The following is a 14,275-nucleotide window of genomic DNA, read 5'->3' as shown; positions in this document are numbered from 1 at the left end:
CTCAAATACTAACTTTTATCTTGTAGACCAATCAATGCTTTTAGTAGTTGCACTTATTTAAGGACACAGTATCTGAATTCACAAAAGAGTGGAGAAGTTACAAGAAATGTTAAAGACTGGCTAAAATAATAGAAAGTAAGTCTACCTGTGGCAGGTGATAGGCAATACTGTCTTGTATAACTGAGGGATCTTTCTGTTTATCAGAGGCTGCAGGGCCTCTTTAAGGCGATGGTAGTTTCTCTCCAGTTCCCTTTGATATTCCTTTTGATCAGGCCCAATCAAACTCTTATTTTTTCTTAAGGCATCTTCACATCTAGGAAGAACAACATGTTATCAGAAGATTTCTTCTGGCCTAGTCTGAAGGTTTAGTGCCAAGCAATGAGTGCTATATATTCATATACAGTCACCCTGAGGAAGGCATTGGGTTTCAGTGAACTTTAAGTTTAGTCTTTTGGTTTAAGATAATAAACAAATGATCAACTTTGGAGTTTCTTTAGAACCTAATAAACATTTACTTACAGTTTTCATCTCACTGCAAATTATTTTTTTAACATCAAGCCCAAAGCCTGCTTTTCACATCTTGCCCATAGACTACAAGCTCTTTAAGGGATTTAAGAAGACTCATATACGCAACACCAGTGTCACAATGCTTTGCTTATTATATGTGTTCAAATGGTTCTTAAGCTAAAATGTCCTGGTAACAACCTTTTCTATGATTTATGCAAATTTTTTTTTTAAAGTATCAGGACTCCAGTAGATAACTGAAGAAAGGCTATGAAAACCAACCAGCCTATATATATCAACATTTGTGGAAAACAGCTGAGGTGATAATTAGAGAAAAATGCATAAGCTTAAGTGCTTGTTACCAAAAAAAGAGCTAATATTATACACCTAAACAACTTAAAAAGAACAGGAGAGTACTAGAGAGAAAATTAGGAAATTTAAGAATATGATAGATGCAAAAAAAATGCAAAACTTGGTTCGTAGGAGGTGGTACCCACTTTTATAAAAAAAATGGGGGGGGGCTAGCTTTAGTAAGATTAAATGAGAGAAGGCTCTAAACATTTCCTACTAGAAATTACAAATGAAACATAACCTCAAATACAGAAGTGATTAAAAGAGGCAGAAAGGATATTATGTACAATTTAATACATTGCTGAAATTATACATTTCTAGATAAATTAATATAACAAAACAGACTCAAAACAAAACAAAAACATAAGCATGCAAAATCTACTAAATATCTTAGGGACAAATAATCCCATTGTAACAATTATTTCAGAGGATATTTAAAAGTTATTCTAAAGCCCACGGGAAGACGCAGCAGTTCTTAAGAAACAACTTTCAATTTCCAAAGCTGAGATGTCAACATCTAAAAGAAAGTGTAAGACAAATTATTATACAATGTCACTTATGCAAATAGTTATGTAACTTGTAAATAATAGAAAATTGTTCAACCCTATGTTATACATTCCATCATCTAGTTGATTAAAATCAACGGAATAAATGAAAGGTGGACTTAACGGTAGAAAATCAATAAATGCTACACAATATTCAAAGATCAGAAAAGACATAGGAAAAGTATGATAAAGTTAAAAAACTTGTTAGGATAAAAACTGTTAGCCTATCAAAAAGTATAGCGTCTGGGGTCTTAAAGGCTTGAAGGTAATCAAGCGGCCATCAAGCTCAGAAGCAACAAAGCCCACATGGAAGAAGCACACCAGCCTATGCAACCACGAGGTGTCGAAGGGATCAGGTGTAAGGCATCATCAGAACAAAAAATCTTACCATAGTGAATGATGGGGGGAGTGCGGAGTGGAGATCCAAAGCCCATTAGTAGGCCACTGGAGATCCCCTTGCAGAGGGGTCTCGGGGAGGAGATGAGCCAGTCACGGTGCGATGTAACAATGATGAGAAATACAACCTTCCTCTAGTTCCTAAAGGTTTCCTCCCCGCTCCCACTACCATGACTCGAATTCTATCTTGCAAGACTGGCTAGACCAGAGGAGGTACACTGGTACAAATAGGAACTGAAAATACAGGGAATCCAGGATGGATGAGCCCTATAGGACCAGTGGTGTGAGTGGCAAAACAGGGAGGGTGGAGGGAGAGTGGGTAGGAAAGATGGAACCAATTGCATGGAACTGTGTGTGGCCTCCTCCCTGGGGGACGGACAACCGAAAAGTGGATGAAGGGAGAAGTCGGACAGGGCAAGATATGACAAAATACCCATTTGTAAACTATCAAGGGCTCATGAGGGAGAGGGGAGCGGGGAGGGAGGGGAAAAATGAGGACCTAATGTCGGGGGTTTAAATGGAGAGAAAATGTTTTGAGAAACGATGTACAAATGCGCTTTACACAATTGATGTGTGTATGGATTGGGATAACAGTTGTATGAGCCCCTAATAAAATGTTAAAAAAAACAAAAAAAACCAAAACTGTTAGCCTAACCACAAGTCATGGGGACCTCCCTTAACAAAAACCCCGTAGCAAATAGACTCAGTGGTTAGAGCATTTCCTTTTAGATCAAGAACAAGAGAACGGTGCCCTCGATTGCTCATCCCATTTAGTCCAGTAGGAGGTTCTACTCATCATAAGTGAAAGCCAAGAAAACGATTTTACAGAGATTATTAATTAGAGCACATAAATCTGGCAATGCTGCAATCAAAATTCATGCATAAGACTCACCTGTATACAAGAAACAGCAAAAAGAATTTTAAAAGACACTAAGTACAAAAGCAAAATGGCATCAAATACTTAACACATGAAAAGATATACAGATCATCACAAAATTTAATACTAAGATATTTAAAAGACCAAAGTAAATTAAAGTAAATATTCTTTATTCAAGAATAAAGAAAGTCAAAATTATAAAGATGTCAGTTCTCTTTCAACAGATCTATAGATTTATGTTGGTTTTGAAAGGGACAAGCCATGATAAATCGATATTTAAATCTAAGATGTATACAGATAGGGGAAGGGCAGGTAATAGTCCTTGGGCAAGAACAAGGTACGAGGAATTGCTCTGTCAAGTACACGAATTAAGACAGCATGATGTCGGCTGGAAGAGAAACAAATAGATCCCTGGAAGAGAACAGAGACTAATAAACATCGATACTTGACACAGATACTGATGACACTTCGAAGCACTGAAGGTAGGGCAAAGTCTAAGTAAGTGTGGCTGGATGAGGCCCGAGAGAAAATACAGCTGACCCCACTTCATCCCGTACCCAACCGAAGGGATAACTGGCTAGCGGGTCGAAATTCAGAATGAACTATACATAAAAACCAATGACAAGATTTTAAAAAGTAGAAGGCAAGATTGAAAAACTCCCCAAGTTATAGAGACTTTAGGGGCCCCGTTATATTGACTTCTGAGAAGCCACTACTCATGCACAGGAGCCCATCATTAGGTCCTGAGAGCAAGACACACGGCACAGAAAGTACAGCCACAAAGGAAATGACTGACTTGTTTACCGGTATTAAATTTATGAATTTATATGTTTTTAAAAAGCAGTAAGATCAACCTCAAATTCAGAAGGAAATATTTGTGACACTTATTTAGTCATAAAGGATTACTATCCAGAATACATAAACACCTTAGAGATAAGTAAAGAAAAGAAAATTTCATTACAAAAATGGCAAAAGAGTTGAACATGGCAACTTTACAAAAGACGCCTTAAGGAGCGGGGAGGGAAGGGAAAATGAGGACCTAATGTCGGGGGTTTGGGTGGAGAGAAAATGTGTTGAGAATGATGTACAAATGTGCTTTACACAATTGATGTGTGTATGGATTGTGATAAGAGTTGTATGAGCCCCTAATAAAATGTTAAAAAAAATGTCTAATATACACATGAAAAGATCTTCAACCTATCTGGTAATCAGAAATGAGAATTTAATCTATAATCACTTTCATTTCATGCCCACACCAGATTGGTAAAAGTTAAATTGTAGATAATGTCAACCAGCACCAGTAAGATACTTGTCAACAGGGGCTATCGCAAACAGCATAGTGGAAATGTAAACTAGCTTACACATTTTTGGGGGTAAAACAAAAGTAAAAGTATCATCATCCAATAAAGTTGAACCTATGCACAAGCATCAGTAATCTTAGACATAAGCCCTGGAAAACTTCACGCACGTATAAATACAGAAAATGGTAGAGAACGATTTATGTAAGATTATTTATACTCAAAAACGGGAAACAACCAAAATGCCAACCAATAAAGGAATGAATAAATTGTGGCACATTCATATAATGGAATAAAGAAAAATAAATTAACTTTAACAATATTGTTAGCACATATATCACAAATATTGAAAATAACAAGTCACAGAAGACTTCATTTGGATAATTAAAAATCATGCAAAACGGAACTATATATATTAGAGAGATGATAAGACTCTCAAGAGAAGGGCATAATAAACATGAAAAGCCAGGAGAATGGTTTTAACTGAAGGGAGGGATGGAGACCAGGGGAGGTCAGGGAGGGACATTACAAGAGGGAACCTCAAAGTACTGATGATGCTCTATTTCTTACGCTGGGTGATAGGTACATATTTTTTGTCTTCTTGTTTTTAATAGCAAACGTTTAAACATATTTTTTAACCCAGTCAACAATTAACGAAAAGAAGATTTAAAAGTCCAAACCTGAAAGAAACTATAATAAGACACATGATTTAAATGGCATTACCTACAACATATAAGAACACTTACATTTTTTTAAATTGGGGGCTCGTACAACTCTTATCACAATCCATACATCCATCCATTGTGTCAAGCACATTTGTACATTCGTTGCCCTCATCATTCTCAAAACATTTTCTTTCTACTTGAGTCCCTGGTATCAGCTCCTCATTCTTCCCCTCCGTCCTCGCTCCCCCCTCCCTCATGAACCCTTGATAATTTAAAAATTATTATTTTGTCATATTTTACACTGTCCGACGTCTCCCTTCACCCACTTTTCTGTTGTCCGCCTCCCAGGGAGGAGGCCATATGTAGATCCTTGTAATCGGTTCCCCCCTTCTACCCCATCCTCTCTCCACCCTCCCGACTCTCACCACTGGTCCTGAAGGGATCTTCCGTTCTTCCCTGAAGAACATTTACATTCTTGGTACACTATAATAACTTATAACCTTTTGGGAATACACCACAAATTAAGAACCAATAAAAATGCTCATGCACTTTGGCTCATTAATCTCATGCTGAAAATTTTATCCCAGTGGAAAAATCCAATTAAAAAAATCCACTATGGTGTTAACTAGTGTTACTTAATTACAGTCTAAGTTAATTCTGACTTCTAGCAACCCCAAGGGTGTAGAGTGAAAGTGTTCTGTAGGGTGTTCAAAGCTGTGATCTTTCAGAAGTAGATTTCCAAGTCTTTTGCCACAGTGCCTCTAGGTCACCGGTTCAAATGCACCAGTTGTTCTGTGGGAGAAAGATGAGGCTTCTCACTCATGTACAGACGGACAGCTTTGGAAACCCACAGGGCAGCTCTGCTCTGTCCGCTGGGTCACTGTAAATTGGAAGAGACTCCATGGCCCGGGATTACTGAGAGACCGAACTAAATTCAGATAATCAGGGCAGAAAAATGTAAGTAGCATATTAACTTGATGAAATAACTTGCAAGATAGTTTACTTGGAAAATAAATGCATATTGTTATATGCACGTTAGGGCTGAACTACAACAAAATATATTTATATAGGAATAAAAATGAAAGGTCATACACATAAATGAAATTTTAGTATTGGCTATGACTATCTTTGGGAGCCCTGGTGGTGCAGTGATTATGCACTGGGCTGTTAATTACAAGGTCCGTAGTTTGAAACCACTAGCTGCTCCCTGGCAGAAAGACAGATGGGGCTTTCTACTCCTGTAAAGAGTTCGGAAACTCGTAAGGGCTTTTCTGCCTTGTCCTAGACCTAGAAGGTCACTGTGAATCCGAGGTGACTTGACGGCAGTGAATTTGGTTTTAGGGTTTTATGACTATCCTTATAAGACATACATGTTTTTGTGGCAGGAAGAGGGGATTTGGGGAGGAGGGTTTTGTTTTGCTCATTTAGGGGGAATCTTTACTGCGAGTGCTATGTCAGAAGAACTATTGACTGTAATAATTCATTCCCCTGTAGCAAAGAAAACGGGGAATATGTTTAGGACTGTAGTCAAGACAATAACAGGGAAAAAGATAGCTCTTCATGATAATTAAATACCTATGATCTAAAGCAGGTATTGTTCTGAAATCATCTGGCTCACAAAGACAGGCTTTGTTTTTGTTTTATATGAAATCTCCCAAATAATAAAGTTAATGCTAAAAATATGCCAACTCTACAGGTAAGAAACAGAAGGCGTTTTTCATTACTTAACCAAAAAACAAACCGATTGCCATTGAGTTGACGGCAATTCATAGCAACCCTCTGAACTGCCCCTGTGCGTTTCTGAGACGTGATAAGTGATTGCGGGAGTAGGAAGGCCTGTCTTTCTCCTGAGGATGTTCTGAGGGGCCGGCCTCGTGGCTCCCAGCCCAGCGTGTAACCACTGCACCACCAGGGCTCCTAGTTTCGCGACCAGAGTTCACCTACTCCTGTACATTCGGAGCGATGGCTCCAGGGAAGGCCATCTAAGTCCCATCATCAGATGATAAAACTTCAGAATTTGATTCACGTTTTTCTTTTAGATGGTTGTCATTTTTACACAGGAGACATGGCTAACACCTCATTTTTATTTTCTGACGACAAAATAGATGCAAAGTAAAACTATTTCAATTCCTAATAAATTCATTCAGCGAATGATTTTATAGGCAAGACCATAATTCGTCGGGAATCAAAGCCTGAGCTCTGACTACACTTCTGATGCTGCCTTGTCAGGTGACTTCAAGGCTTTTACTTAACGGTGTGCAAGGCAAGACCCCTTCTCTTTGATCCCAGTCTACTTTTCCACTCCTTTGGGGGTGCCTTCTCTTCCCAGATTTACTTGACCACTGTCTTTTGCAACAGATTCTGAACTTTCCTCAGGCTATGTGGAGCGTTCGTTTCCGCCTGAAAAAGGAATATTCCTTTGCTAAAGTCCAAATGCCAACTCCTGTGTGAACCCTCCTCTAACACCACCCGGAGAATGAAGCACCCTCTTCTACGTGATGAAGGAAGGTAGGAAACATGTATCTAGCAGATAAGCAACTTTTTTACTACTGCTCCAAAATGTACTATTGAACATCTGTTTATTATGTACCAAGTATTGATGTTAGATGCTATCGAGTCGGCTCCACCCCACAGTGACCTTATGCCCAAGGGAAGACAACACCGCACAGTCCTCCAACACCCCCACAACTGTTCGACTTATGCCCAAGGGAAGAAAACACTGCGCAGTCCTCCAACACCCCCACAACTGTTCGACGCTCGAGCCCACTGTTGCAGCCACTGCTGGAGGACCTTCTTCGCTGCCCCTCCACTCTACCAAATACGACGTCCTTTTCTCCCGGGACTGAACCAAGTACTCCCCAGTGTGCAGAAAAGACTTAACATAGCAGGCTGCAGACTGATAGCCTTAGAAAGGCCAGGCTTCCCAGGTTGGTTCTTGGCTGGTATCTAGAATTTGGATTCCTGTCATTCTCAGAAGGAATAAGAGTAGCTCATGATACCTCAACTGTTTATATATGCAATATGGCTTATGAAATCCCTGCTTTCCTTCTGGGAGTCTAGGGTTTGGGGAGTGTTGGGCATAGGGTGCCTATGTAACAATTCTCCCCGGTACACAACATTTTATACAAGCTGAGCTACCTCCTTGCTGAAGGAATTCAGCACAGCCGTGCGGCTCCACTCAGAGAGAATTCTTGGAAGCATATGCCTGGCTTCCTCCAGACCACACTCCATGCACCATTTTCTTTAGCTGCTTGTGTTTCACACCCTTTCACTAGAATTAATATTGCCATGAATTCACTTTATGCTAAGTTCCATTAGGCTTCCTAGCGAGTCACTTAGTGAACCTGGGGGTGGGCTTGGGAACCCTAAACACACCCATATATTACTGCAGTTAATTTACACAACCACCCTGTAAAAGGTATTCATTATTATTATCCTTACTTTGTAGATTCGAAAAAAGATTATAGAAATTAAGTGACCTGGAAATAGGCATACAATGTGGCCAGAATTTGAACACAGATCTTTTGCTTCCATGTCTGTTGGTTATGTTTCGTGTGGGAAGTGGGAGGAGGCTGAAACTCACACATTGAAAAGTTCACAACAAATAAACAGTTCTGCAGTCAAGTTGTACAGCAATATTCTCAGGTTCAAAAATATCCTGAGCACTAGTTTTAAACGTACAAACTAAAACTATGGCACAAAATGTGTGTGTGGAAAGAATAAATATATACTACTAAGAAATTATAAATTATACATAGATTATTTCTCACTGTAAACCAAAGAGGGTTCAAAAAGGTCAAGGGAAAATTCTATTATCTTTTCAATCAACTCTCCTGTGAACTTTTGAAGCCTCATTGCATTGACTCTTTTCGATGGTTCCTTAAGCCCTTTATTGCAGCAATGGATTTGTTTTTAACTTGGCAATTTTTATGCAGGAAGATCTGAGTACCTTTTAGTAAAATCCTTAAAGCAGAGTCGCAGTTTGTTATGATGTCGGAAGAGCTTTGGGTCACTGGGTATTTCTGACAGGAACACCTGGGCAACTTCCAAGGGCCCCTGTGAAACAAGAACACAGGAGCGTGTGTTTCTCCTTCTGTAGCGCCACAAGGACTTAGTTTACCTGAGTGATCCCCCTCGCCAGGATGCTAGCCCTCAGGAAGGCAAGGATACATGTATCGACACGGAGACTGCAGGTGTTGTGGCGTAGGCACTGGGCGGCGGACCACAAAGTTGGTTCAAACCTGCTGCCGTCGTTCTGTAGGAGAGAGAGGAGGCTGCCTGCTCCTGTAAGGATGTGCGGTCTCAGAAACTCTTTGGGGAGTCACTGTGTCAGAACTGACTCAATGGCAGTGGACTAGGTTTGGTTTATCCAGGTCCATGGCTTCACTCCGTCTGGTAATGAGCTGTGAGTCTGCCTTATTGTCGAATCTCTCTAGTTCACTACTGAAATGGACTTCTTGTGAGTTCAGTCTTTAAAGACACAGAGCAGGGCCTGAAGGACGACTGCATTCGTTCATGTGATTTCTCTAGAGGTGGTTACCTTCTTTAATTTAGTCTGACAAAAACTTGTCAGTCTATTCCAACTGCCAAGCCACTGACCACCGAACTTGAGCTTGCTAATATTGTTTCTCACCGTTTCAAATGTGTTCCCGACCCTGTCAATTTGAGTAAGATGGCCTTTTGTGAGTAAGTCATATCTTTAAATGGCATTTGTGTGTGTTTTTAGGGGATAAAAAGTGGATGGTGTTTACTTCAGTTTTAGGAGAATTTTGCTTGTTCCTTTAACTTAAAAAATAGTCAGGAGAGACAGTAAAAAATTTTATGTAAAGCTTTTCTGAATTTGCCCTTACCATAGACCATTTCTAAAGATTGAAGCTAGGCCTAAATGATCAGAAGAATCCCAATGAACCAACTAAAAGGAGACAAAGGCAGCCTCCAGGTTATGAATGAGATCTGTACCTAGCTGTGTCTTTCACAGTTGTAGATCATTTAGAAAAGGGGCATATACTTTTTATTCAGCTTTATTTAAATGTAATGGAAAAGGTTCCTGAGTGGCTAACACACTCATGTGTGAGCTGAAAGAGGGGCAATTTGACGGTATCGGCTCCTTCCTTCAGGAGAAACACGCGGCAGATCTACCCTGTTCTGCAGGGTCGCTATGAGCTGGAACTGACTCTGTGGCAGTGAGCTGAGAACTGAGTGTGTTGCTGTGATGAGGCTCCCACGTTGTGAAATCCCAGCCTGTTTTGTTAACCAAAACAGGAAAGAACTGCTTGGCAGCCCTGCATACCGGCAAGGAGGAGCTGACTGCAAGTTGTATGTGCATAACCTGGGGGCTTGCCTGTCCTGGGGGTCATTTCTAGTCTCATAGAGCAAAGCCAGAGTAACATCTGCTTACATGTTATTAATTTTCAAAATGATACTACACCGCTTATTTACTCCTCACATCAGATTATGAAGCAGACCGGGAAAAGATATTATCAAGAAGTGTCTAAGGTAGTGGGAGTTCATCTGCATGTGCATAGCTCTGAAAATGGACCCTCCTTTTCAGAACATCCTTTCAGTACAAACTTTAAAGGAAAGGTCACTTTAAGTGAGCTGACTCCCTAATAGACAGGATGAAGGCAGACAGGTAGTGCAGAACTCAGTAGGGAACACCTACACTACGAAGACAATACATATAAAAAAGAACACAACTTGTGTTTTGTAGTTAACTCTCATCTCCTTTACATTCATCTCAAACACGTATTCTTCCACTTGGTTTAACACTTACTGGTGACAACGAAAACGTGTAAATAATTAGGTTATTCCAAACGCCATGGCAACAGCAATTGCACAGCGTTAGCACAGAGAACTGACCTGGTTCACGGTTGTGCCTACAGATCCCTGAAGGACCATCTGGAGCATTTTGTGGTCTGTGGGATCCTGATGTGTTGCGAATGCTAACTCCTGTGTCTTTTTCTGCATGTCTTCGATAGCAACTTCAATTGGCGTCAAGATGACCTGGGTGAAATAATTCATATAATTGATGTCAGTCCAGTGATGGAAAGCTATTTAATGAGCTTTCTATATAAAAAAATTAAAACTACAAAAAAAGAAGAGGCTAATTATAAATCAGTTAATGTTATCTATCACACCAACAGACTAATGAAGGAAAAAATCATATAATGATATCAGTAGGTACAGAAAAGGCATTTGACAAAACCCAATATCCATTTGTGAAAAAAGCTTTCAGTAAATTCAAACTAGAAGGACATTTCCTCAACACAATAAAGGATAGTTCGAAAAAGTCTACAATTAACGTTATACTTATGAGAAACTGCACGCCTTACTTTCTCGGACTGGGAACCTGGCAAGAATATCCCATCTAACTAGTTGTCTTCAACAGCGCACTGGCAGTCCTCACTAACGTACACTAAGAAGAGCAAATAAGGTGTGTGCCAACTGAGAAGAAAGAGACAAATCTGTCTTTGCTTGTACATTGATTTTGATTTTCTACTCCGAATATCCTAAAAAAGTCTATCAAAAATAGCAAAGCCCTTAACTAGTAAGTATCCACAGCAAAAGTTGCAGGAAACAAGGATACTTTACAAAAATAAATTCCCATTAGTAGCAGAGCCTGAATTGTGAGAATCCAGTTTTCAGAAAGCTATGGATGACAGTGGGAGCCCAAGATAACATTGTGGGAACTACATAGGAAATCAGCCTCTGGTGAGCTCCCTCTCTCCACAATGGAGGACGGGGAGGAGAGTGCACTGGAAAGGTAAGGATAGAAGATCAATAAGATAAACCTGACTTGAACAGTTACAACTTTGTCATTTGACCCTCCTCTCTGAGGCGCACTGCACCTCATCTGGTTTTCAACATTTCCTCTATTTTTGTTTGTTCATATTAGGGTTTATCTCAGAGATCACTGGGAATCACCCTCTTGAGGTTGTCTTATATGTTTTTTTGCTTTTTGGTGTATGAAACCCAAGGCTTATGAGCCTATAGGGTCAACAATAGAATAAGGATTTGTTTTGTTTTGTTTTGGGGGAGGGGTGTTTACAATGGTGAGGGGAGGGTGGGTTAAAAGGAGATGATGTCAAAGTGTCCAGGAAGGAAAAGAATATTTGGAAACTGATTGTGGTAGGTAGCAATTGTACAATACTGCTTGACATGACTGAACTATGAAGTGATACATGTATTAACTCCCAATTAATAATAAATGTTAATAAATAAATAAATTCCTTTCCTATAAACCATCAGTGAACAACTGGATTTGAAATTTAAAAAACGCACATTTATATTAGTAAGTTCTTAAAAATGAAGAATTTAGGAATGTTTAAAATATATATGTACAAGATTTAAACAACAACAACAAAACCCTACAAAATGCTGATAAAACAAAGCAAAATTCTAAATAAATAAGCCCCTATCCCATGTTCCTGGGTAGGAGGACTTCTCAACTTCATCTATATATTCAACACAATCCCAATTCCAGCAGTTAATTTTGTAGGTATTGACAAACTAATTTTAACGTTTACGTGGAAAAGCAAAAGACTCTTGCGGGGACAGTGAATTATTTGTTGTGGCTCTTCCCACTGGTCTTTAACTCCCATCAAATGACCTTGGCCTGCATGGGCATGGTAAGAAGCTGGGGGAAGATACTGATAAGATTCACCTGTGGGTGACTCTGACTGAACAGGACGCGCTGGACTGCTATCCTGCTGTGCATAAAATGAGCCCCCGAGAAGCAGGAAGGACCACATTACCAGCAAGAGTCAGGAGTGGAGCACATCTGATCCCTGCAAAAGGAACCTTCTGGATCCAGAAGGCAGCTACATCACTAGAGGAACAGCGGCAGAATCACGTCCATCTTCCCCCATTAATTGCCAGGAAGCTGGCTTCGGGAGTAGGGTGCTTCCTGGCAATTAATGGGGGAAAATGGACGTGCTGGCCCATGGAAGCGGAGCTGAGTGCTTTCTGGATGATGCCTCTAGACACTAATTCAGGGAGCTGGGCTTACTGACCCAGAAAGCTTAAACGGAATGCCTTTGTGTTGAGGCTTAAAGCGGAGTGGTATGCCTTTGGGCATTTATCACCAGACCTGAAAGAACAGTGTACCATGTCCTGTTAAACAACTCAACCCTAAGCATTTCTCACTGGCATTATAAAATGTTAACTTTTTAAATTAAAAAAATCATGAATTTTGTCTGAGTTCCGTGTAGCAATTGCAGTAGACATTAGAACCCAGAAAATATAAATTAAGATAATACAATCCTTATAATCGAGAGTACTAAAGATCAACAAAATCAGAAAACTGACACGACCTGACTGAAAGCCTTACTAGCAGGCAACAGTGATCACGATGCATGGTACCAGTGACAATGCACCAAGAGAATTGTTGCTGTTCTTAGGTGCCATCAAGCTGGTTCCAACTCATAGTGACCCTGTGCAAAACAGAATGAAACACTGCCCGGTCTGTGCCCTCCTGACAGTTGCGCTCATGCTTCCTTCCCCATTGTCGCAGCAGTTATGCCAATCCATCGCGTTGAATGCTTTCCTTTTTTTCACTGCCCCTCTAGCTCTACTTCATCCAGCACGATGTCCTTCTCCAAGGACGGGTCTCTCCTGACAACCTGGCCAACCTGCTTGCCTCTAAGAAGTCTGGCTGTACTTCTTGCAAGGCACATTTCTCTGTCTTTTTGGCAGTCCATGGTACTTTCAATGTTCTTCTCCGGCACCACACTTCAAACACATCCATCCTTCTTTGGTCTTCCTTACTTAGTGTCTAACTTTCACATGCATATGAGGGGATTGAAAATACGCACCCTAGAACAAGAACATGATGGTGGGGCAGGGGGAAAGTAAAAGGAAATAGAGGAAAGAGCTAGGAGGTAAAAGCTGTTCAGAGAGGTATAAATACAGACAGGTATATATGTAAATATATAAATATATCAAGATAGGGGTATTGATCCATGTACTTATACCGACACTATCGCTGAAGACAAAATGGGTACATAAATAAATGTGGTGAAGAAAGCTGATGGTGCCCAACAATGAAAAGATATAGTATCTGGGGTCTGAAAGGCTTGAAGTTAAATAAGTGACCATTTAACAAGAAAGTAACAAAGCCCACATGGAGCAAAAACACCAGCCTGTGTGATCATGAGATGTCAATGAGATCAGGCATCAGAGATCAAACAAACGAGCCCATCTGTAGACAACTGGACATTTCCTCACAGAAGGGTCACACGGAAGAGACGACTTATCCAGGGGGCAGTGTGGCACTGGCGAAACACACAACATTCCTCTAGTTCCCCATCATGGTAACACCAGTTCTACCTCACAAATCCTCTTAAGACAAAAATATGTACATTGGTACAGGTAAGTGCTTTCAACACATGAATTCCAGGACAGACACACCTCTCAGAACCAGTAATGGGAGTAGCGCTACCACGAGGGTACGGGGAGGGTGAGTGGGAGGGGAGAAAGGGGGAACTGATAGCAATGATGGATGTATAAACACCCCCACTCTGCCCCAGAGGGATGAATAACAGAAATGTGGGTGGAGGGATACAGCAGACAGTGTAAGATGTGAAAAAATATATATACATAAAATTACTAAGGGTGGGAGGGGAAGAAAGAAGAGCTGAT

The 14,275-nt window shown here is 40.4% G+C and overlaps 1 protein-coding gene across 1 annotated transcript in view; it reads right to left on the bottom strand.

Annotated features, from left to right (window-relative positions):
- Positions 1-14,275, bottom strand: part of DOCK7 (dedicator of cytokinesis 7) — a 204,552-nt gene that overhangs the window by 5,154 nt on the left and 185,123 nt on the right. The window contains exons 46-48 of the mRNA XM_030886060.2: positions 10,496-10,639; positions 8,586-8,692; positions 146-313 (exon numbers count right to left, since the gene is read on the bottom strand). Coding sequence (XP_030741920.2) covers positions 146-313; positions 8,586-8,692; positions 10,496-10,639 — 419 coding nt within the window. The remainder of the gene's footprint in view (positions 1-145; positions 314-8,585; positions 8,693-10,495; positions 10,640-14,275) is intronic.

Source organism: Echinops telfairi, unplaced genomic scaffold (genome assembly GCF_000313985.2).
Source record: "Echinops telfairi isolate 266 unplaced genomic scaffold, ASM31398v2 ScPeMD7_443;HRSCAF=831, whole genome shotgun sequence".
NCBI lineage: Eukaryota > Metazoa > Chordata > Mammalia > Afrosoricida > Tenrecidae > Echinops > Echinops telfairi.
This window is presented reverse-complemented; position numbering and strand designations above follow the sequence as displayed.